This window comes from Oculina patagonica, chromosome 14 (assembly GCF_052425735.1).
Source record: "Oculina patagonica isolate OP01 chromosome 14, crgOcupat, whole genome shotgun sequence".
Lineage (NCBI taxonomy): Eukaryota > Metazoa > Cnidaria > Anthozoa > Scleractinia > Oculinidae > Oculina > Oculina patagonica.
The window spans coordinates 2,763,651-2,789,255 of NC_135771.1; the positions used below are offsets into that span (position 1 = coordinate 2,763,651).

General features: G+C 38.3%; 4 protein-coding genes across 4 annotated transcripts; 2 read left to right on the plus strand and 2 right to left on the minus strand.

Moving 5' to 3' along the window:
• Nucleotides 1-312: 312 nt before the first annotated feature.
• Nucleotides 313-5,948, plus strand: LOC144637784 (UMP-CMP kinase-like). Its single transcript, XM_078496865.1, has 6 exons — nt 313-517; nt 1,452-1,595; nt 1,860-1,997; nt 2,734-2,810; nt 3,333-3,429; nt 5,456-5,948. The coding sequence occupies exons 1-6, from the start codon at nt 377-379 to the stop codon at nt 5,498-5,500; spliced, it is 642 nt and encodes a 213-aa protein (XP_078352991.1). The 5' UTR covers nt 313-376; the 3' UTR covers nt 5,501-5,948.
• A 2,816-nt stretch (nt 5,949-8,764) lies between these two features.
• LOC144639434 (metalloendopeptidase OMA1, mitochondrial-like) lies at nt 8,765-15,104 on the minus strand. Its single transcript, XM_078498764.1, is given in 9 exon segments — nt 8,765-9,210; nt 9,212-9,291; nt 9,820-9,862; nt 10,438-10,587; nt 11,204-11,278; nt 12,109-12,234; nt 13,108-13,215; nt 13,832-14,234; nt 14,708-15,104. Coding segments are annotated over 9 exon segments (1,308 nt in total). The 5' UTR covers nt 14,980-15,104; the 3' UTR covers nt 8,765-9,159.
• Nucleotides 15,102-19,148, plus strand: LOC144639435 (uncharacterized). Its single transcript, XM_078498765.1, has 5 exons — nt 15,102-15,280; nt 15,408-15,621; nt 16,727-16,930; nt 17,719-17,854; nt 18,299-19,148. The coding sequence occupies exons 1-5, from the start codon at nt 15,102-15,104 to the stop codon at nt 18,451-18,453; spliced, it is 888 nt and encodes a 295-aa protein (XP_078354891.1). The 3' UTR covers nt 18,454-19,148.
• A 1,319-nt stretch (nt 19,149-20,467) lies between these two features.
• On the minus strand, nt 20,468-24,495 carry LOC144639436 (uncharacterized). The gene is made up of 4 exons (XM_078498766.1): nt 23,923-24,495; nt 22,020-22,064; nt 21,210-21,467; nt 20,468-20,693 (listed from the first exon to the last, which is right to left on the minus strand). The coding sequence occupies exons 1-4, from the start codon at nt 23,999-24,001 to the stop codon at nt 20,611-20,613; spliced, it is 465 nt and encodes a 154-aa protein (XP_078354892.1). The 5' UTR covers nt 24,002-24,495; the 3' UTR covers nt 20,468-20,610.
• Between the last annotated feature and the right edge of the window lie 1,110 nt (nt 24,496-25,605).

A 25,605-nucleotide genomic window follows, 5' to 3' on the forward strand; every position in this document is an offset into this window, starting at 1 on the left:
GGCCTCGGTTTCGAGTGACAAAAAATAATACGTGTGGGCTGGGGTAGTGGTAGATATTAGCACTCACTGGGGGTAGAGGTTAAGATATTTTCAATTTACGTCGCCTCAACACGACAGAAATCGAAAATGAAATATTTTTTACATTATAAAAGGAATTGTTTTATTTTTTTGTAATCAACACAATAAATGCGGGAAGTTCATTTTCAAGGTTCGGGTCAGAGACCTTCACCTTACTCCTCTCTACTGAGTAGTATTTTGTCATCGCCTGATGCAAGCAGTGCAGGCAGCGGATTAACCCAATCGAAGTAGAAATCCATTCCACATTTCCTCGATCTTCATTTGGAGTAATAAAAAGTGCGTGATCCAAGTTTAGTTGATGTTTCACGTATCCTGTCTTTTAGGGAGGCTTTCCTCTACAGTTCAAAGGGCGATGACTTCAGCTTCAAAGCCGATTGTAATCTTTGTTCTTGGGGGACCGGGCGCCGGTAAAGGAACACAATGCGAGAGAATCGTGAAGGTAATCTTTTTTCGCGCCCCGCTTTAGGAATACGTGGCGCCGGAACTAATATTATAAGAGATCCGTTAGTTAGGTTGTTTATTAATATAAACTGACACACTGACATCATTATAAAAGCCGAAGAATATATTATTCTTCGAATAAACGCAATTACTGTTATGACCACTTCAATTTGTAAATCGAACCAATTAGAGTCTTGAATGTACTTTTCGTGCAAAATGATTCATAATTAGATCATGGATAGTTTCTATGTTAGAATTAGAATTTAAATATATTTTTTTCTTTTTTACCTCAACTGATTATCTCACCCCTATTGCCTTCATAGCTTTGCGTGAGTTCTTACTTACTTTAAGAGATTTCTCCTTTAAGTTTTAACCTGTAAAGTAACTCACTATTTGATTTTCAAGAAGTTTGATTCTTTAATAATTACCCTTTTCCTTTTAACAACTATGGTATTATTTTAAGGAAAAGAGTCAACATCTAAGAGAAGTTGAAATGAAAAGAAGTATTCTGATCATGAACTTGACCCCCTCGCCCCATGCCTCCCTTCTCCTCCCCTCTCCTTTTCTCTCCTCTCCTCTTCTTACCTCTCCAACCCACTCATCCCCTTCTCTCCCCTCCCCTCCTCTCCTTGCTCCTCTTCTCTCCCCTCTTCTCCCCTCTCTCTCTCTTCTCCTCTCCTTTTCTTTCTTCTTACCTTTCCAACCCACTCATCCCCTCCCTTTCCCTCTCCTCTCAGTTCCTCTTTTCTTCTTGCCTTTCCAACCCTCCCCTCCCCTCTCCTCTCCTTTCCTCTCTTCTTCTTTCCTTTCGAAACCTTCCCTCCCCTTCCCTCTCCTCTTCTCACCTTGCCTTTCATCTTCTTTCCTCCCCTTTCCTCAGTGCTGTATGTTTTGCAATACATACTTATATTAAATATTTATTTATTTTTCAGGAATTTGGATACATTCATTTATCAGCTGGTGACTTGCTGCGAGAAGAAAGAGCTAGTGGATCGGAGAATGGAGATCTTATTGAGTCTTATATCAGAGATGGGAAGATTGTTCCTGTAGAAATTACCATTAGCTTGATTGAGAAGGTAGGGTATGTACAACACAGGATAATTTATTATTATTATTTATTATAATAATTATTAATAATTTATTGGATAATTTCAAAATTACCCTTGCCCAGGATTGGATCAACATAAAATCTGCGTAATATGTAACACTAGCCTTTTACTTCATCCACAAGATGTGCTCTTTTAGGGTTGAGATGTGTAATAATTTATAATTATCAGACAAATTGTAATTAATGTAACATTTACAATTATTATTTAATTGTAGTTATTTTATTTTCCCAGGCAATGGACAAAAATAGCGTAAAAAAATTCCTTATAGATGGTTTTCCGAGAAATGAAGATAATCTTCAAGGATGGAATAGAGCAATGGAAGGAAAAGTTGATGTAAAGTGTGTTCTTTTCTTTGAATGTGTAGAAGATGTAAGTATGACATAGAATTAGCATACCTGGTACTGGCCTCAGTTGTTCAAAAGATGGGTGATGCTATCCAACAAATAAATCACTATCCAGCAGATAGTGTAGTTTGTTCTGTCAACACTTATCCACTGTGAATAACATTACCAGTATCCACCTTTGAACAACTGGGCCCTATATTACTGTCTAACAAAATATTCAGTGTCATGTACAGGAAGTGATGACAGCCACATGCATATATTTTCAAGTGTTGTAAAAGGACTACAATCCATGTTTAGTAGAAACACTTGCAGTTACCTTCATTGTGTTTAATTAAATAAATATAACTCACCACAACTGCTGGCTGCACAACGGCTGTGTTGGCAATAAGTAGAATTTTTGTTTAGCAAACAATGAGTAGCTGCAATCCAGCATTGGTTCTCAACTACCAGGGAATGTTCAAGAGTAGAAGCTGCCATTCTAGAAAACTATTCAGAACTCTAACAGTTACACTGCAAGAATGCAGTCTCTTCCTAATCTTAGCGTGACACAAAAAAAGGTGAATGTGAGCAACGTAAAATCGCGAATGCAAGTGAGGTAAAAACAGGAATGCGAGCGAGTACGTAGCCCTCCTTCTGTTTCCCCATATTTGCATAATTACAACTCTTCCGGTTGTGTTTAGCATAACCAGGAACAAAAACAGTTTGCTTGCAGTCTATCTAACAGTTGAATATTAATCAAAGAGCTGTTTTTTTTTTGCTAGGAATGCATCAAAAGAATTATGGAGAGGGGGAAATCCAGTGGACGATCTGATGATAATATTGAAAGTCTTAGAAAGAGGTATGTATCCCAATGAATAATAATCATACCAGTTCTTGATTGCTAATATTATACCTGCCAACTTTTTCTGGGTTAAAGGCGTGAGATATTTATCGTGAGAGTGACAGGATTCCCGAAGACGATACGACAATGACCGAAGTATTCCGAAGACATTCCAAACATATCCCGATCCCAGTGCGTGGACGTGTTTTGCTAAACGCGACCTCGTTCCCGATGCTTTCTCTGTCAAAACTCTGCGATTTCGGGGAAAGCATCACCATTTACTCATTTTACATGGAGTTTTCGTTTCTCACAGTGGTTTGAGTTTACATTTTTTGGAAAGTGTGTCGTATGTGGTTGTAATAACTCAAATTTTTCGGCTAGGCATGAGAAATTGGTTCGAAAGGGTGAGTTGGCGTGAGATCGAAGTTTTCAACTCGCAGGCGTGAGACTCACGCCCAAGGCGTGAGAGTAGTTGGCAGGTATATAATATAGTTGCAGGATTGTTTTGATCTATAACACGATTTCTATTTTGCTCCCTAGATTTCACACGTATGAAACACAAACTATGCCAATTATAGAACATTATCAGAAGCAAGGACTTGTTAGAAAGATTCAGGCAATAAAATCCCCTGATGAGGTAAGGCTTAGTAAGGCAACCTTTCAAAGTGCACTTCAAAGGCCGTGTCTGACAGTTGCAGACTGCGGACTGCAGACTTAAGGGAATATGTCATGTTACCATTACCATTATTGAAAGCTAACCGTAAACGGCTAGCCGAAGTGCTATGCAGGCTAGCCAGAGAGAATAGTAGGTTAACCAGAGTGCGACGTATGCTAACCGGAATGAAAAGTCTGCAAGTCTGCAAATGCCACACACTGCATCAAAGTTGCACGATTTTTAGCAACATCCTTTAGCTTTATGCTACTCAATGCACAATTATTTGGCACACTGATCACATCTAGAGTAGCTAATACACCCAGATCCCTACTGTATCATCCACTGTTTGTCGTCAATGCATTGTGGAAGATCTGTGTTGGGGTACAGTCAACTCTCTCTTAACAGACACCTCTATAAGACAGACACCTCCATAAGATGGACACCTGGTTATGGTCCCTGCCATTTTTTTTTCATTTTACTGTTTCAGTAAGAAAACTATCTGTTAGACGGACACCTCTCTAAGACGGACAACAGACACTTTGAAACTGCCAACAGACACGCACAAAAAGTTATTTTTAGTAAATAATACCTCAAAACTTGTTATCGACATATAGCATAGTAGATCAGAGCAGCGCCTTTAGAATAACAAACTTACCAAAAACAATCCACTAAAACGCATTACTTCTCTGCTTAAACTTTTATATGGTCACCAAGATTTAGTTTTCTACTTACAGTATATTTTATCATTTGTTATTAGCAAACAAGTCAAATTATTTGATATTATATTTTAATTTGTTCCACTTTATAAGTTTTGCTAACGTGACTAAAAACATATGTGTATTCATTGTGCATAGCTGTTTAGCTTTATCGTCTCAAAATTTCTGGTGTCACGTTAACTCGACTCTCTATAAGGCGAACACCTCTCTAAGACAGACAATTGGGGCCAGTCCCGACGGTGTCTATCTTGGAGAGAGTTGACTACATGTATACTGCACAAACTACCTACTTTCAATTGATATTGATCACGTTCTCCCAACTAGCACAGGGGCGGATCCAGGATTTCTCAAAGGGGGGTGGCTGTTTACCAATATTTTAGTTTACTATATTGTTCAAGCCCCGGTTTGTTTTTTATGGTGGGGGGAGGGGGGGGTTCGGGCTTTTAGGCAGTTTTTTGAAAGTGGAGTGCAAATCATTTTGGATCTGTGGCCCATATTTAGTGAAGCCAAAGCCTCCTTCCACCTAGGGGGGTCTGGGGGCATGCCCCCCTTAGAAAATTTTGAAAAGTTGAAGCCTCTTAGACGTGATTTCCGCGATTCTGAGCAGCTTTATACAGCTGTCAATTAAGTTATTAAAACACTGTTTTTCCTTGATAATTTGGCAAAATATTCTTTCTTCAACTTACCTTGAGTTATATTTCGGAGAAAACGTCTACTTCTTATGAAATGAACAGTGATTGAAATTTAAAGTTGACAAGCCAGGAACTTACAGGAAAGAACAGATATGCGTTTTTTTGCTCACCCACATGCGTGAAAATTTTAAGCCCTTGGCAAAGTGGCCTGGGAACAACTTTGGCGACTTTGCTTGCTTTTGAAATCGCTTCAATGCGAAAAAACGGTACGAAAACTCGCTAAAAAAGATGTAAATGGAGAAGAAAATCATTCCAGCAAGGCTAAAACAACTCTTGAAAGTTAAAAGGAATCTAATTGTTCTAAAATTATACACACATGTTTTGTTACATTAAGCCAGAAGTTCATAAAACAGGCCTTTTGAAAATCTCCTATTTTGGAAAAATGGCCTTCCTTAACTTTGAACGGCCACCTGACTATGAAAGGTGGATGGACATTGTCCTTATTTTCTATTTTAATATGTTTATTTTTATTTTTCTGGTGGATCAAGGGGGGTGGCTAGCCACCCAATCCACCCCCCCTGGATCCGCCCCTGTAGCAAGGTAGCAAATATCTAGAATTATTTTGTACGTTGACATCACCATTTTGTTCTCTTCTGATAGGTATTTGAGGAAGTTCAAAATGTACTCACAAGTCTCGACAACTGAAGTCTACTCTTAGCTCCTTATTTTAGTGGAAGTGTTATAGTTTTTAGTGGTATTTTTTCATTGTCAATGAAACTTACCAGTACCGGTAGCTATAGGATATACATTGTAATTATGGACAACAAATTAGCAAGCCATACAGGAAAGTTCAATGTTGGATCTTATTAAGGGATGTAATGTAGGGGGAGGGGCATGGCAGGTCCATGGTCCCCTCCCCTAGATCTACAACTGACCAGACACACTCCTGACATGCTCACCAAGTTGTTTATAAAGAAATGCTATGCTTGGTAGCTGGTACCTATTGCACTCTTGACAATCTCTGATATCATGTTAGTTGTGGTTTAAATTTGTTTTTTGGTTTTAAATGTTGTAAACCAGTTTTAATTGTCTTTTATTTTCCCTTATCTCACCACGAGGCAAACAAAAATAAAAGTACAACTGGTTAAAAAAACATTCTAACACAAAACAAATTTAAACCACAACATAACCACTTTCATAAAGGTTTGACTGTGAACCAAAAAGTCAATTCTCACACAAGGCTTGGGCCAATTATTGATTTGACGTTATTTAATGGCCAGTGAACTACACAAATTTGCTGTTAAAAAGACACTATGCATGATTTTGAAATTATTTTATTAATTTATTACTTAATTTATAATTACCAGTTTTTCTGATAACACACTTCATGAAAACTGTTTTAGGCCAAATTCTGACTTTCAATCAGTTAGTTGTATGTGACAATACTGTTTCCATTCTTATTTTTTTCTTCACTGCTTAAAGTGCTACTGTGATGAAATTCGCATCTTTCCTTTCGTAGCCGTTTTAAAATATTAACAAGTTCTCTTTATGATATGAAAAATGCTGTTTACTGTTTTCCAATATCTCTTTTCTTTCCAGAGATATTCAAGTTTTTAAAATATGCAAATTAGCAAAGCGATGACGTCATAGACTCAACCAAATTTTGATCAAATATGAAGAAAGTGATATCTCAGCCAATTTGTATCTAAAGTCTCTGATTTTTTGCAGAAAAACTCTGCTAATTGTATTTTACCATTTGACTTCAACAGTTTGGTTACCATGGCAACACACTAGGTTCCAGATCCCCTCGATGCTAAAGGCTTTTCTGGCCAATTCTGGCATTCTTTATCGTTATTTGTCAATAATGCTTTACATATGTAATAAGGCAAGCATATGAAGAGATTAGGCAAACGTCTTGCCCGGGTTTCATTTTTCCAAACTGAAAAATTCTAAAATATTAAAAATAAATTGGTGGGGACTGGAAAGGAGTGCGTTGCCATGGTAACATAATTTAATTAGAGCTGCACTTGTGTCACCTGTAGAACTATTAGTATACCAAGTTTCAATGGTCTCTGCAGAAAAATGACCGAGAGAACTCAAGTTTTGTACCTGACATAAAATTGGGTTGAATAGATGACGTCATCAGTCACCTAATTTGCATATTTTACGATTTTTGTAAGCTTAAATATCTCCGGAACTAAAAAAGATATTTGAAAACGGAAAACGGCATTTTGAATCTTTCGTTAAATACTCTATAAAACGCTAAAAAAAGCAAGGGGTGAAAATTTGATCGCAGTAGCACTTTAAAATGGCACACCACAAGACTGTCTCCAAAGTGTATTAAAATTACTGGTACATTGCATTGTAAAAACCTGTTTTGAGATCTATCATAGTCTGATAGCAGAAAATTTCCTCCAGATTCACCTCTTCACAGATATATGCATTTACAAAACTGCATGTTGTGTGTTGTTGGGTTTTTTTATTTTTACAATGTAAATTGTGAAGGAATGGTTCATCATTGTAACCCTGATGAAGTTGTGTAAACTGGAGTGTACAGTCCCAGGGGGGGGGGGGGTACTCCGGCTTGTAAATGACAGGGATGATCGAATGGAGGCAAAACTCAGGACCCAAAAAAATCCCTAAGTCTTCCGACATTACCCAAAAAAATCCCTGGACCAAAAATAACCCTGAAAAAAATCCCTTGTCAAATTACCCCTAAATTGCCAGGAGGGGCAAAAAACCCTCGAGTTTGATTATTCATCATACTATAAATACGCCAAGGCACTTTAGTTCGTTCTTAATACCTAAAAAAAAATCCCCTATTTGAATCAAGTCACCCAAAAAAATACTTGCCAAATTTTCCAACCGAAAAAAACCCCGGAATCGAAAATTTCAAACCCAAAAAAATCCTTCGATCATCCCCGTCATTTACAAGCCGGAGTACCCCCCCTGGGTGTACAGTACTGTTACTGTCAGACCAACTATTATTACTATTTAATAAACATTGAATTTTTCATACTTTGCTATAAATAACTAGATATGAGCAGTGCTTCTTTCCCTTAGCCTGTTGAGTAAGAAGCAAAAAACAAAGAAAAGAGAAAAGAAAAGGTCCCAGTGAGACAATCAGGTGCAAGACATGCCCAGGTTTTGCACACCTTTCTTCCTGTCCACTTGTGGCCTTTTCCTTGGCAGACAAAGGGAAAATTGGGACTGCTTATAATAGTCTGTAAAATAATTAAAACAGTCTAACCTCCTGTAAATGGATATCCTTGGGACTTGAATAAGTGTTCAATAAAGAAGAGGTGTTAATTGGCTTAAATGTGGGGTTGAAATGTAGTGTATGTATGAAGCGGAGGTCAGACTCTAGACCCAAGTAATATATAATACCCTGTTCACAACAAAGTTTCCCTGTTAAGTCTTCATTATTTCTTTAGTGTAGCAGCTCTCGTAAGCTGTCTGTGAAGTATTAAAATAGTGCTTCAAGATTTCTGTGTTTATTTTTTTTCTGTTAACCGGTTACTTGGTTTACATTAAAAAATGTTTTTGTTCAGCTTTTGTGAACAGGGTATTATATGTATTTTATTTAAAAACTCCAGTTCAAGGAATTGACCACCAACTTGAACATGAAATTCCACCTGGCCACTGAATTATTCTTTACAGTGTAACTTTTCATTCATTTGATGCATGACTCGCAGTGGATGACATTTTCTGAACTGGGTCCGAAAGCCTAATGACACCTACATTGTAAAATAAATTAATACATTTTTTCATGATTTATATTTTAGACTGAAAGGAGAAAGGTGTTGGGATGAGTAGATTTGGGAAAGATAACTAAAGATGATAAACAACCATCAAAATTAACATATTAAAATAGTTTTACACAAATTGTTGTTGTTTCTTGATTGTCCTAGAGTCTTTTATTAGTCATTGATGTCCTTTGTAAACAGATTTACACCTGCTTTCAGTATTACGCGAATAAACTTTCTACATCCAACTTTCGACATCATCTTTCGAGGTGCTGTTTGCAATGAGCCCATCAAAATCAATACATACCATTGTTGGTTTCATGCAAATGAGCACAGAAGGTCATGCTAGTGGGCTGTGATTGGCGGATTTCGATCTGTGTTGTTTGTTTTGCAAGTCAAAAGATGGATGTCGATAGAAAGCCGCTATGCACGTACATGTAACACTGAAAGCGGGTGTAAAGATCTATTTCTAAAATAATCATTTTCTATACACTATATTATGCAATATATATATGTACACCAGTGTTAAAGATTCCATACAAATCATTATTTTAAATTATTTTGCATGTGAGTAGACCTGTGGTATCTTTGGTTCCCTGTGGTGAATGTAGATACCAATCAGTCGTGGGAATTGTTAGTGATGTCAATAAAGTTATTCCTCTCAATCATATGCAGCTGATGGTTTTCCAGCTAGTTGTTGCAATCTCCTAAATCCATGTTGATCTTCCTGAGATAAAAACACAACTTCCCCTGTAGGCAAAAATTACACAATATAAAAATTGTGTGACTTATTAAATTGATAGCCTGTTAAAATAATTATATAAGCGTACACACCCTCACGACCAACCCAAGATGTCCAACTTAGCAAAGGTGTCCACTTTTAAGCAGCTGCAAGTGGATGCAAGTTGAATACTTGCGTTTACTTGCATCTCCATTTGGCCTGGACTTGCGCATGTTCGGGTTGACTTGCTTTTGCTTTGGTTGAGATGAAAATTTGTATGCAAGTCATCGAAGTTTTTTACTTTTGGCCACCCAATGCAAGTCATCGCAAGTTTTTCACTTTTGGCCACCCAATGCAAGTCAACGCAAGTTTTACTGATTACTTCAAATACTGATTTTCAGCATGCACAGTAGCATTGAAATCATGGCTTTTTTGACAACTTGCGTGCACTTGCGAGTAAACTTACGCATCCATTTGGCCAACCAATGCAAGTTGCGACTAACTTCTTTTCCCTTGGAGATTTCAGAAATTGGGATTCTATTGTATGCACAGATTACCTGGGAGAGCTGGACAGTTGCAGCTTCTTCTGACTTCCAATGCCTGCCATGCAATAAAATGTTTTTATTAATAGATCATAATGTCTCATTTTGTAAACTTGGATTTACACGTACCAGCAGTCCTTGCATAACTAACTTTTAACAATAGAACAGACAACCTGAGACCCGACTCATACATTATTACTGCTAGCTGGATCATCCTAGCCTCCTATGCAGAGATTCTTTGGGCTCATCACATGTTTCTCCCCCATATAGATGAGCCCAAAGAACATCTGCATAGGCAGGTAGCAGAGAAAGGTGTGACGAGCCCAAAGAATGTCTACATAGGAGGCTAGGAATATCCAGAATAAAATTTAAGATTAGTAAAATATCTATGCATGGAATAAAAAAACCTATAAAATTTATGACCCTGCAAATGCAGAAATTTTTTTTTTTGGGAAACAGTGTTTCCTAAAAATGTTAATTCCCTGTTGGCCCTGAGGCACATGCATGATAAACTTGCTCAAAATAGAGTTTGTTGGAGAGCCACGGCTAATGGATGCCTTATGCTACCCTATAAAGGAGTGAAGATGGCAAAGAGAGAGATCATTGAAAATGATTTTAAATAATGTTTTTTACCTGTGGAAGGAAAGCCTCAAGATTTTCTGCCCTGTCATTATGTGTTGGGTGAGTTGATAGCCACTTTAGTAACTCAGGTTGATCTGTCTGATTTTGAGTAACTGCCATTCGCCGCCAAAATCTGGGACTTTCACGCACATCAAAACAAGCCTGGCAAAATAATATTGGACATTAAGATATTTCCCTTTTTTGTTTTTTTTCAAAATGTGTTTTAGTGTAAATTTGGTGATGGTCAAAATGCAAGTACTCACAGTCCGTAGTATTATTCAGAGACTCATTGATAACTTACTAGTGAGATTCTTTTGTACTTGAACTTATTGCAGTTTTCAGTGAAATGCGAACTCTGAAATTCAATCCTCAACCAACAGATTACGCTTTTTGCTACCATCAATCATCTTTAGTTAGTGGACTTCTTGGGAAACAGACGTTCACTTCAACTGGGTCAACAGATAACGGTCTGTCAGTTGTGATTGGTAGATTTTGATCCATTTTGTTTGTTTCTGTCGCCATAATTATGATTGACGGCAGCGAAAAACGCATTCGTAAGTTGAATTTTGAATTTCAGAGTTCTCATTTCACTGAAAACCGCAATAACTAATTACTTAATAGATCCGTTATTAGTAATTATTTGACTTCCCTGATTTGTTCACTCTATCACTGGTGGTACATCGAGACAAGTTAATCACCAGTCTGATCTCGTGACTGTTCACTTTATGTTTTAAGGAAAATTTCTCTTGTCTCTTGGGAATCAAAGTAAATTCATAACCTTGGCTGCAATGTTCATGCCAACTTCATCTGCTTCTTCTTCTAATTTTCTAGAGTATGGTAGGTGTAGAAGTATCTGCAACAGTAACGATTTAAAACAAAAGTATATTACCACAAAATCTCTTGCTATAAAAATCTCAACATGGTATTAAAGGGACTGTGTCACAGATTTTTAGCCAAACTTAGGCATAGGAAATGACCATTAAATTTGTTTAAATGTATAAAATAACCTCTTAAAACAGTGAAGGAATATTTAAATAACACACCAAATGCTAAAGAAGGTACCAATGGCCAAAAGTGTCAAAGATTGAAACGGATTGCGATGTGGGCTTTTGAACTTTGGTCTGGCGGAACAGTTTTCAAAGTTAATCTTGTCTGCTTGTAACTTTAAGTTATGACGTCCGGGAGACACATTTAGCTGCAAGGAAGCTACATGGTTTTGTCATTTAGTATCAAAGAATTAATTTCTTTGCAAACATTTAGTTTCATAGCGAATATTTGGCAAAATTTAATAACATAAGATTAACTTAGCCGTGACATAGTACCTTTAAACCTCCAGTAAACAAACACCTTTGGGACTATAAGCTAGCCTGTGTAGCAAACCTCTTTTGCCCCAATATCGGGTGGCTGAGTAAGATAAACATTTGCAATGTATCCAAGTGCTTGCTATGCAAACTACCTATACCGGTGCCTTGGGACAAGACACAGTGTCCAGTTAGGAGAGGTAATACAATTACCTTTATGGGAGGTTAACAAGATAGACAAGACTGTATGTTGGTGGTTTAGACCATGACATGCTTTCCTCACACACCAATTTTCAAGCTACTAGAAGCAGTAGCCTGTACTGTTAATAAGCTACAGTAGTACAAAAAACAAATTTAAACTTTTTTCAAATGTCACACTTACACTGAGAATTCTGTTTTGTAACCAATGAGCAAACAGAGCTGTTTCTGTTGGTAGAAGAGCCCAGAGCATTGCAAGTACTATGACGATAAACATGTTTATAAACCCACACAGACTGACTTGCTCTGCCTGCAACAAGAACAAAAGACAATTAAAACTTTATTTTCCCTCCAATACAAATGGGGTGTGGGAGAGGGGTGTGGGAGGGTTTGTACTAGCTTCCCACTTCCCATATTCTGAAACAAAGGAAAATTCAAATTAAACTGCTTTGAAAAAATTTAAACCAAAAATAAAATTACGGTCACTGCCCTGTATTGCATTGTGCATTCTTACTGTGCAGAATTTTACGCATAATTAGCACGTGCACATTAACAAAACGGCAGCTTTTTTCTATGCAGCTTAGTCCGCAAGAGAAGTAAATTGTCACTTTCTCCTAAACTTTTCTGATGACCTATCAATTTTTTCCTCATATTTTGGGTGTAACGATCAAATTCTTTTTGTAAAATGAAAACAGATCAATTCCTATGTTTCAAGGGGAGCAGGGATGGCGCAGTGGTAAGAGTGCTCGCCTCCCACCAATTTGATGTGGTCCGGGTTCGATTCCGGCCAGGTACCATATGTGGGTTGAGTTTGTTGTTGGTACTCGTCCTTGCTCCGAGGGTTTTTCTCCGGGTTCTCCGGTTTTCCTCCCTCCACAAAAACCAATTCCAATTCGATTGGGAATCCGAAGGCCACGGGTTTGTCAGTCGAAGACTGTTACATGCAACCCTCGTAAAACAAAGTTGATTTTTTTTTTTTAAGTATTGCTAAAAAAGTCATAAAGGACAAATTTCTCATCACTGTGTTTGGCAACCTGAGCCTCTTTCTCAAAATAGTCTACCCACTAACCAGCAAAAATGTTGCAAAACTTTAATTATATGTACAGTCATGTAGGGCTGATCTAGCTAAAATACCACACCAATCCAAGGGAGAATTGTATCAGGTGTGTGGAGAAATACTTACAGAATGTTGCAAAATAGCATGGGACATTTCATGTCCAAGAATGGTTGCCAGTGAATCATCATTTGGTAAAACCTTCAACATTCCAGTGAACATAAAGATCTGACCATTCTGCCAATTGAATATTAAGTTAAATTAACTAATTAATTCTACAAATGACATATCACTCAGTGAACTAAATAATGTTTTGACAGTCGATCTGACTGAGTACATGGCCATGTGCGATCTCCAAAACCACCACGTTTATGATCAATTCTAATGCCTTGAAAACCATCTCTTGAAAATATTTTCGGCCCAATAGCCTTGGAAGTAAATTTAAAAAATTCCCAATGTTTTAAATATCCAGGACTTGAAGTGATTTATTTTAAATGAGAGAAATTTTAATTCAGCAAATACCCCCATGTTCACTGGCCTGGATGGCAAATGTGGCATAGCTTAATTAGTAGCCAAACCTGTATTGACCACCTAGCGCGGTGAATATTGCGTTGTAGTCCGAGGTTCTTGACCAATCATATTTGAATTCACTTCTGTAAATTATACTAATATTACTTTAAAATAATTGTACTGTACTGGTACTTACATTACCAGGGACAAGAATTTACAGGACAGGAGATTTAATTTTGGTACAGTTTTAAAAGTCTCCCACCTAAAATTTGGAATGGAGAGCCTCGCTGTATAGAATAGGATAATAGCACATTAATGTAAAACAAAAAATGAAAAGACTTACTGGCAAAACAAATGCATTCATGTCTTCACTTTCCACCACACTGACTTGCCACAACAAATTCTCCATCTCTTTGATATCACGATTTGCCATTACTAATCTTTTAGTGACCCTGTAAACTCTGAGGTGACTCGGATGATTCACAGGCAAAACGTTTTCTGCAAATAATTCCAATACATTCCTATGCTCGGCATCAGTTAGTTCTTGCATTTGTTTGTGAGAGATTGGCATAAACCGCGTCCTGTGTGTAAATGGAGTTTCCTCAAGGTGGAAGAAGTAATAGGCAAGAGAAATGCCACCAAAACCTCCAATGACTATTGCTATTTTTTCTTTTCTCAGATGAAATCCTTTAGTCAGGTGTAAGCGTTTATCAGCTGATAAGTTTCCCCACCACTTGCGAAAGGAACTGAAAAAAAAAAAACCCAAGCTTCAATTGATCCAGTTTACAGTATACATGTACCAGGCAAATTATAACACATCCTCAAAAAAAAAACACAAGAGGAAAGACGCTGACAATGTTTGGACTGGAAATAAAACAAAAATTATTGACAGGAAAAATTGTCCCCCAGGGAGGGCAGGAGGGTACAAGATTTGACTAGCGGCCAGCCACGCCTGTGGAGATTGATATTGAGACGACAAGTATACCATCTCTTTTATACAAGAGTTTCCCCATAACCCCCCCCCCCTCCCCCAGGTCCTGGGCAGACGTCAACCCTGCAATTTTTGCATAAAAGACGACACGGGGATGAGTCAGATTCTTTAAGGTTACTGGTTAATAGAGGTTTGACTGTAGAATAATGATGATGATAATAATAATGATGATGATGATGGTGATGATGATGATGATGATGATATAAATGTAAGATATTACATCATTACCGTCCGCCCACGACAGCAGCAAGTTTAACCACTTTTGAAAGAGGACCAGCCAATTTAACAAGAAGAGCGGCAAGTGGTGCAGCAAATCTTGGCTGACTCGTGCGAAATCCTCTGACTGCAAGATGAGGATGTCTTAAAGTGTTCGAAAATGTCCCTCGAATTCCAGGTTGATGGAAGTGAATTCCACCGCTGAAATTGGAACGGCCAATATTCTGAAAGAGGCACCTTGAATGCCTTGAAAACGATAATGCCTGCCTAACAAATAAATGCATTTTTTGCCATACAAAGCTTGGTTTTTAACCTACATAAAAACACATCAAAAGATTTTCCGCCATGTTTACCGCCATGTTGTGTTTGGTAAAGGAGCGGCTACTCAGGCACAATTTGTCACTCCATGTATGCCACAATCAATGGTCTTCTTGGGGGAGATCAAACATGGCGTCGTTTAGGTAGAGTTAGTGAGAAGTGTTTTCTTTATTCAATATCGATGGAAAAGAAAGCTGTTTCTCCTGATTCCTCGACGCATCTTGCAGAGAAAAGTAGGAAGTCCAAGAAGAGAAAGCACAAACATCGGTAAATAGCTTTATTCTTCTCATACAAACAAAGAAACACAAAACTTGGATGTGACCTTAATACGTTAACTTGAATTTCTCAAAGACTGGTGTTGTTGTTTAACATTGTTTTCTCCTTCTTTCCTTAGTAACAAGAAGAAAAGTAAAAAGTTCAAGTCTTCAAGCTCATCAGTGGATGTTGAAAGTGATAACACCAGAACCGGGAATAAAAGCAGCAAGCAAAGTAATCAGAGCATTAAACCTCTTACAGAGTTCTTGGATGACAGAAAGGAACTTCATACACAGCTGTTTAGTATTATTTCCAAAAAGGAAGTCAAGGAGATGATGCCGGATATCTTGAAGGTATAACATGATATTAAGGTTCAACATTTTCCAAAAACAAAAATGATATAAAATTATTATTTACAATAATTGCTTATAAGCTTATAAGTTAATATCAGGGGTGGTGAATGGTCCTTCAAAAAATTCGTGTCTCGCAAAATTTTAGCCAAATTTCAAGGGTCTCATTGTCTCGACTTTTTCTTTGACGCCTTCTTGGAGTCTTGATTTCTTTTGCAAAGCTCTTAAAATGTCTCGGGCTCGCAGAAAGATATCAGTCTCGCCGTCTCGCAAAGTCTCGCATTTACCATTCGACACCCCTAATATCGATGCTGTTTCTTTTATAGGGAGGCAGGTACAAAAGATGGACCAGATCAGCTCAGATTGCGGATTTGAATAAGAATGGCAACTATTCAAGAACGAGAATACACAATCAGTGTTATTCTTATTCAAATCAACGATCCGAGTAGGCCCTATCCAACTTTTGTTCCTGCCTTTTGTCGGGTGCTCAACACAGTGGCTTGTCTGCGTTACCTTGCCAAGATGAGTTGCTTGTTCATTGAAGTGTTGTGACAACCTGTGAGCCATTGAGTCATGAGATCCTTCCTACCCACTTCTTTAGGCTCCTCCCCTCCAAGTGTATTGCCTGCTTGCCCTAACTAGCCTGCAAGCTCTTGAGTGCAAGCTCTCTTTCCCTTCCCTTGACTCCCCACCCCTCTCGGAGAGCTTATCATGCAGGTTAGCCCTAACAAGGTAGGTAGGTAGGTTATGTTTGTGTTCAAGCTAAGTAGCCCATTAGGCCGGTGTTTGCCCTGCTTTCTGTAACATGAAGCAACCAAGAGTATTTCTACTCCCCCTGGATGGGATGCTAGTCCATTGAAGGCTACTCCCCAGCATTAGTCTGTCTTTGCCCATTCAATACCTGGGTGGAGAGAGGCACTATGAGATTAAAATAATTGTCTTGCCCAAGAACGCAACACAGATGATCCTAGCCAGGGCTTGAACCCACGGCTCAATCCATAGTCCAGTACACTAACCATTAGGCCACCGTGCCTCCCATAGTGTAACATGTAACAGTTGGTGAAGTATTCCTGAGTTTCAATTTGTATTCCCTGGCTTGCCTTATTAGAAGATGAGCTTCAAAGAGGTGAAAAAACTCTGTTCTGAGCAACTGGAGTCCTTGTCAAAGAAGCATCTTGAAAGTATTATTACTGGTAAAGAAATGTCATCTTCTGACAATGAGAGCATGGAAGAGCAAGAAAAGCTCGATGAATTGCAACCTGTCGAGAAAATTGAACAGAGAAAAAATGATGAGGAAAGAAAACGAAAGCAGGTAGTTAAGCTAAAGGGAATTATTAATAAATTTTAGGTATAGTTTTTTACATCTTTAATTAAGCCTGCATGCCAAGCTAAAAGCAGGGAAAATCCCTCCATTGTAATCACACCACATTTCCTTCCTGTGTATTAAGAGTGGCTGCAAAGAAACTGTCCAGTTGTGATTGGGGATGGGGGGGGGGGGGGGGTGTAAAGTGGGCAAGGAGTCTAAACTTAATTTCTTCTGTACCTTTTAGTTATTTACTCCCTGCACCTGCTCATTACTGTTGTGAATTGTCTGCCACCTGCTTGTGTTTTTCCTCTTTAAATACGAGTCTATGAACCAGCCTGAGTTTTGTATAGGTGACAAATAATTTTCCCTTTTAAGAACAGTACACATGTGACTGTGTTCCTAAGCAAATATGAGACTATAGGCAGGGATAGGTGTAGCCTGCGTGGCCGGCGTTAGAAGTGTGCACCCTCCCCTTCCCGAGATGACCTTTTTAATACAACTATAATTCTGCAAAAAAGTCAGTTACGCCATTCCTTAGTGGTGCACCCTGTCCTTAGAAAAATCCTGGATCCGCCCCTGATGGGAGAAGCAATCAAATTCAGAGATTTTCAATAGAACAAGCTTACTGTCTTTTATTTTTTCCAGGTTGGAATCCTGTTTCCCATCCATATTTCTCCCACCCTCATAAATATCCCAGCCCTTTTATTACCAGTTCCAAAACCACTGTCCCATCCATCTGTCAACAAGATGTCATTTGATCAGAATTATGTTCTGTGTTGCTTGTGGTGTTGCAGGATGGAGATGGAAGTACAAAGGAAAAGACTGGCAAAGAGACTGGAAAAGAACAAGAAAAGAAAGAGAACGACATAATCATTTTCCAAGAAATGATTACAATCCCAAACCAAGAGGAAATCGATGAGCTTGTTGAAGGTAATGTTGAACACAAAAAACTCTAAAAAGTCGTTTTAAATTCTTTGCTTACTCTTCTAGCTCTCTTGCTTATTTTAATTTGTGGTACATAAGGTGGCGCAACATTTGACATTGTTTCATGCATCTTGTGTTGAGCTGCTAAAATTAAAAAGTAGTGCGTTGAACCTGGCGAGGAACTAGTTGCATCAGGCCTGTAGCACTGAAGAAAAATTCTTTCATTTGAGCATTGGTTGTACCGTTAGCAGAACTTCAATTAAGGTCCTGGGGAAATTTTGAAATTTTGGCAGCTAGAAGGACGGCAGTTACCGGTATAAATATCATATAATGCTAGTTTTCATTTGCTTACAGGCGTCCCTGATTTACCTTGAATTACTTGGTTAATTATGCTCTAATGAATTAAAATTAACTCTAACCTATACGTATATATTTTTTTTTTATTCACAGGAAGCAGCGCTACACAGGAACAAACCACAGACGATACCACCCAACCTACTGGAGTATCTGTGGAAGAAGAAGCCGAGTTGAAAGAACTCGAATTCCGCGCGAGGGCCCTCGAATCGCTGGTACGCGCGCGTGAGCGACAGATGAAGATTACGTAGGCTCGGGACCCAATACTGAGGTGGCGCAACGAAAGCGTATCTGTGGCCCCTTTTTGATGAGCCACTGTAATTGAGGCCCCAGATGTCCTACGTTTATCTGGAGCACAATATTTGATTGGGACTAGAAAGGATTTTTGGGATTGGATAAGCGTGAAGTCGCCATCTATAAAGAAAGACTTGTAAGAACAGAATCCGAGAGCGTGAAATTTCAACGAGTTTTACATGTTGAAAATTTTGAAAAGAGACAAATCCTCTTCTTGGTAAATCCTAAAAAAGCACTTGTTTCGAGTGTTATGCTGTAAATAAAAAAAATAGTAATAATAATGACTGAAATTACCTTTCACTGAGACTGTTCATTGCCGCACAATTCTGTTAGTAGCTACTAGTTTTCCGGGGCTATTTTACCCTCTTTGGGAATACAGCGCCCGGGGCGGGACAAAGTCTTTGAAACAAATATAGAAATTCTCAAAAACACTCGAGTAAAAGATAGATTTTCATTCTGTTTAACTGACACTGACATTAATTCAATGACGATGTGGTGTTATCTTGGTGTAGTAAAGCGGTACAATAATACGACGTACGATGATAAAAATATTTCATGGCGACGTGAAAAAGCACAAAACCGCTTGTAAATTACAGAATTCCTTCCACAAAATTAAAAAGTAACATTCAAAATTCTTTTACGCTTTCCATTGCTTTTTCTTTTAATAAAAAACATTCATTTGAGTTATTGAGAGGTATAGAGAAGCGAAAATAAAGTCGGGTTTAAATCCATTTGTAATCAACATACCGTAAAATTCCGGTTATAAGCCCCCCCCGGTTATAGGCCCATCAACTTGGAAACAAAAAAATACATCCGGTTATAAGCCTCCCCGGATATAAGCCCCCCTCTACCGGATGACAGTACTGAACAGGGCTTAATGTTGCTTTTTTGTGCGTTTTTAACTTAAAAACGTATTTCGATCAACACTCCCGAGGCTCGTTTCGAAACGTTTTTTTTCCTTCCGCTTATAAGCCCTCCCGAATATAAGCCTCTCCGCTTATAAGCTCACCCAAAAACCCTTACGAAGTTGTATAAGCCCAGGGCTTATAACCGGAATTCTACGGTACATTTTAAAGCACATGCATATGAGTGGATAAGCTCTCAGATTGTACGACAAGCTGATGTTGATTTACCTAGCTTATTGTTACTAATTTTCGCGAGACTTAATTTTCGCAATTTTTTGGAAAGTAAAGACCTGTAAAAATCTATTTTTAACGTCTATTGTATTTTTTATGTTAATTACGTATTTTTGTTCAAATCGCGAAAATTAAGTCCCGCGAAATATGCCCGTTTCATTTTCTCAAAATTAAGTTCCTGCGAAACTAAGCCTATGTTAGGTTTTGGCTTTGATTGGTTTAGAGCTCTCAGTCGTCGTTACACATCACATTATATTCTATTGTTACACACATTCCATTCTCCTCCGCCAGCTTATTCTGTATTGCATTTAATATGCTATAAGAACGCAAAAATGAAAAGATTATATTTATGCAAGTTATAAGTTTTTAGTAATCACAGACACTTTCGACGGGTGTGTTCGCTGTATTCGATTTCACTGTTTCGTAACTGACACTGAACTGAACTGTTCCTTACGATGGAGTCCGCTAGTCAACAAAGTGGCAGAAGAGAGTTCAGTTGCGGTATTTGTGAGAAAAAGAGCACTAACATCAGCAATTGATTTGATTGCGAAACATCGTTGTGCCCTGACTGTGTAAAAGCACACGATGAATTATTTGTTGAACACAAAGTCTTTCCAGTAAAAGAATTCGAAGCCCGACAATCCCTCCCTTTCTTGGCAACCAGCGAAACAGAAAAGCGGCAGAAAAGCTCAACCTAAGCACTGTGTGCATTTATCACAAAAATATGTTCATTGTATCTGACTGCTGGAACCATTGTTTGAAAGTATTTGACAGTTCAGGGAAGATGTTGTACAAGATTGGAGGAGACGGCAGGGCTGACCAATACAACGGGCTGTTCAATGCAACGGAATCAATTATATTTTTATTTAAGCAGTTAACAGTCAAGATTCAAGTATTCATGCATAAAATCAGGTAAAATTATGTTCGGCTTATAATTATAGACATGCATATCTGCAACACGATCCATTTGCTTAATTTCTAGAAGCCCCTTGTTCGATGAAATATTCTGGCCTTCAGCTGGCTGCGTGATCTCTTTCCAAAGCCTCCAAGCAAATCAGGGTCTGTATGAAAAGAAGATACTTTTAATTGACTTCGATTCTGAATATATTGTCGAGCATGTACCCGATTTGGACACTTGCCTTAAGGAGGACTTCGTTTTACTTTTTTGCTAGGCTAGGGTACTTGCAAAATACTTTTCCCGTTAGTCCTGGAGGCAAAGAAGACCAGTCCCTAGACTTTCGCTGCCGGGTAAAGAAGTGTAAAGCCTGAACGCTCAATATGGGGTTCAGGCTCCTTTCAAAACAAGCCCGGTGAGAAAGTCTGGGAACTACACTCGCGGAACTCGCGACATGCCCAGAAAAAGAATGCGGGGTTATAAAATGAAGCCGAAACTGGAAGCGCGCTAGACACTGTCAGAGTTATGTGTCTTGCCTAGTAACACAAAAACAAGGTAGATGGCTTGGACTTGAACCATGCAGTGATACTGAAGTGTAATAAAACAACCATTAAAAAACCGCATCTTTCAGAAGACATTGCAAAAATCGGGGAAGTTCCCTTGAAATGGATTGAAATCTTACCAAATTCCCAGCAATAATAGTCCACCTTGATCACATCGTCAGCGCTGATCTCAGGAAGGCTACCGCTGACAGTACAGTAAGCCCCAGCGCGGCCAGCGCCTGCAACTTGAGACGCCTTACAAAGTGATTCAGCGGAGCCTACCGCCGCAGGAACCTGCTGCCATCGTACTCCATTTACGTTCTGTTTGCTAACACTTTGGACTGTAAACCATTTGCCGGGGTAGCTGCAGTTTAGTTGAAGGGGTAGGCTGCCTGTAACTGGAAATTAAAAACAAAATCTGTGGGGTTTGTCTTCAACAGGTAATTCGTTGAACTACCAATCCACTCACAGAACAGTATTAGAGTTCATCATATGAAATTTCGTTCCTAGTCAAGATAACTTACGACTGTGGTGTTCGTTTTCTTTAAGTGAAGTCACCTTAAAGAAGGCTTTAATTTGTAATGGGGAGCTAAACCTCATCTCTCATAACAGTAGTATCATTGCATTCTCAAATAGGAGCAAATCATGAACTAGAGAAAACGAGCTAAGTTTCAGGGAATATGTCACCGAACTACACACTCACAATTACACCAAGATGTTCGTCGGAATGTCAAAAGGAACAAGGCCAAACTTGTTTTTAAGGACGAAGAGCAAGCTTAAATGGTCGACCACCCAATGGTACGACAAGCATTTCGTATGTGTCATTGAATGACGGGGCCGTGTCCGCAAGAGGGTGGGGTGGAGCGGGAAGGGCGGTCCCCTCGAACCTCTCCTTAAATACGCTTGTTAAAAAAAGCTCCGGGATAGAGTATTGTTATCTATTTACTCACCATCACAATGAGGATCTCCGTGCGTGTACAGACAGCGGGTCCCACCTAAGAAATGCAGCAAATCAATAGTGAAATACAATTTATATCGGTAGTGGAATCTCTGTACGGGTCACCAGAAACCAAAGAAAACAGAAGAAGTCGCGTCTGCTCCATCCCCAGGGGTTAAGCGACAATGGGCGAAACATATGACTGACAACCGACAAAGTAATTTAATTTTAACTGACTAACGACATGGGGACCCTCCAATTCATACCCAACTGGTGGCAGAAGGCGAAAGAATATAACGGGCAACCGATAAAGTTATTTCCGTGCCACGGAATGACGGGGCCATGTCCCCCCCCCCCCCTCGCCCCATTACCAGTGCATGTGTTTGGAAAATGAATCACAAGGAGGGGAGTGGGTAAGTGGAGTGCAAAGCACTTTTGTAAATTTACATCTGTAAGTTTAGTTAGGATCGGGCAGGCGAAGAGCCACTCTGTGGATATACTGCCCGATGTGCCATTATTATTATTATTATTATTATTATTATTATTTTGTCATGTGTTTTGAATAAAACACGAAATTGGTAGAATTTACAATACGCAAAAAGGTCACGACACTCTTGATGGTAGTTATAGTAATAATAAAACTCAGGACGAAATAATTTATTTGTTATAAAAATAAAACCAAATCAGGATTTTACTCTGGAGATTATTGACTGAACTGCTGTTTTTGTCATTGGTAACTTTACATCAAAACCAAGAAGTCAATTTGAATTTTAATGGAACATTCACACATTCACGTCGAAGAAAGACGTGTTGATATTTGAATCATCAACTCAATCAGATATTTTTGTGTACAGTGCGGTTAAACACGTTTCTGTAAAGAGTGGTCAATAAAGAGGGATAAATTAATATCTTCATAGGCGGCCTGTCAGTTTGCCTTATGATTTTTGTAGCGGGCTTTTAATTACCTGGTCAAAAGAGAGAGTGAATTGTGTCAGATTAGTTCAAGTATTAGCTTACTATTGTCATAAGCCTTTGTGTGTTTTGTAAACAAAAGATAGTTTTGTTTGATGTTAAAAGTACACAAGCTATTATGTGCTACCCATTGTGTGAAATTAAACAATAAACTTTAGCAAACGGAACTCAGTTTCTGGCGCCAAAAATCTCGGGTACCTTGTTTCTAATTCCGTGCGCCCACAACACAGTTTTCGCCAAATTTCTAGATTTCTATGAAAATGATTTACATGAGAAAAAGAAATAGCAACTTTGACGATTTTGTTTCACGATTTCATTAGCAGTTATTAATATACAAAAGCGTAAGCAATGAATAATAATAATAAAAACACTGGCCTTTTGACGTTTATGTACTGCGAGGTGCACGTATTAGCTATAAGTTGTTGCCTTAAAATATGCCATTTTTAGGGTAATATTTTTGCCTGCGAAGCGAACAACGAAAAGCCATGCATTGCTCATTCAGTAACCCCTCCCCTCTCCCAAACGGCCAGGTCGATAATGGAGAAACTGTCAATAAAACACGATAATATTCGTAGTGACTCGAACGAAAGTAATCGTTTGAAACTTTTCGGTTTGAATCTGTTCGTACGTCATAAGAAATTAATGTCACTTCACTTGGTATATTTATTACAAAGTTTAAGATAACTTTTTAATACTATCGAGAATTCAAAGTTTGCGATAATAAAAAATAAAACCGTTAAATTGTGGCCGTTCAACCAAAACATAATAGAGGCCAAAGGGTGAAAATTTTAATTAAGATGACTAACAAACGTACATCGAGAAATACAAAAAAGAGAACTTTACCTTTTGCTGGTGAATGTTTCTCACCAATATTTTATCCATGGGTTATTTCCACTTGTAAAACCATTTATTTATTTATTTTCTAATCATCTTTAAGCGCTTACCTGCTTCACTTAACGATACAACTGCAACCAGGCAGACTAAAGCAGACAAGAGAAGCGATGTGGGTTTCTGCGATGTCATCTTCACGTAAGCTGAGCAAGTCTAGTAAATGTAGATTCGACTGTACGTGCTTTTTAAAAACTTATTTACTTCCTGGGAAATATAACACCGTTACAACTTTTTGGCACAACTTTGCAAAGAATCCGGCAGAACATAATTTATACGACAAATATATTTCCGTTGAGGTCTAATGTATTCCAATTCGAGCCCTGTGATTGGACGACAGTTGTGGAAGCTGTTTGATTGGTATTTTAGTTTGTTTAATTTATTTGCACATTGACGGTTTTGAAAATGAATGGTTCAATGCTAAAACAAAACATGGTTTGGGATATTTTACACGCATTAGTTCGGTGTTTTAACACCGAAAAATGAGGCTTAAAAGGTTTGTTTATTTTGTTGTTGCAGAAACGGATGTTTAAAATATTGATGTAAACGTTTCCTTTTTAAAGGACAATTAAAATTGTCAGAGGCACGCAACGCATCATTTCGGTGAAGATCTGTTCGGAAGGCATGCCATCCCCTAAAATTCTCTTGTAGCGCAATGTCCTGACTTTGGCCTGTTGTTTACGGAGAGGTAAAAAATCTTGTTTTGGATACGAAAAAACGTCAGCTACGATTTTTGGGAGTGTTATTAAAGCTCGCAAATTCGAGTAATGAGATTTCGTGCCCTAAAAAGTTTTTACCACTTAAATATTCAGCTAGAAGATCTGAAAAAAATTAACTGTGTTAGGCGACACAATTATCCCTTTAAAGGAGCAGTTCCACTATATTTTAAGCCATTTTTGTGATTACTTCTAAATTGAAGAAAACCTCAAAATATTTTCTAACGTAGAAAAACAACAAAGGAGTAATAAAATAACGCGAAAATAACAAAGGATGGTTTCGACTAAATATGAGTAAGAGAGATTACGAACAACAAACTTGAAAAAACTTGCCAGTTTTTTTCAAGATGCGTTCTCCGTGACGTATAGCTTCTTTCAAAAGGCCCTATTAAACGGCACTGAAAGACAGTACAACGACATCCCAAGACTTTTGACTGAATTTCCTCGTTGGGTGCCCCTGAACATAGTTAATAGAGGGAAATGGTTAGGAATCCCGACAAAGTTCTTTGTTGTATGTTTTTGTTCGCTATTTTGGGGGTTGACCCTGCACAAAACCTGGCAAAATACAATAGGTGGTTACGTGTGTTCATCTAACTACATTATTGTGAAATTAAAGACCTGTGAAAATTAATTTCAAACGTTTTCTATTGTATTTTTTATGCTAATTACGTATTTTTGGCCAAATCGCGAAAATTAAGTGCCGCGAAATATGCCCGTTCCATTTTCGCGAAATTAAGTTCCCGCGAAAATAAGTATATTTCTTACATCATGATGAAAATGCCGCTTAATATTGCGATTACGTAATTCATGCATAGTATATGAGCGCAAAACAATAGATGTGCAGGGTCGTGGACCTTCCAATATAAATCTTGGCCTCTTTGTTTGCTCCTTTGTTGTTTGCCGGGCTTCCTAACCATTTCCCTATATTAACTATGCCCTGAATTGTTTCTTATTGACACTGTACACAGTTTAACAATAGCCTGCATGCAGACGTCTCCTGCTTGCTTCCTGCGTCCCAGGCAG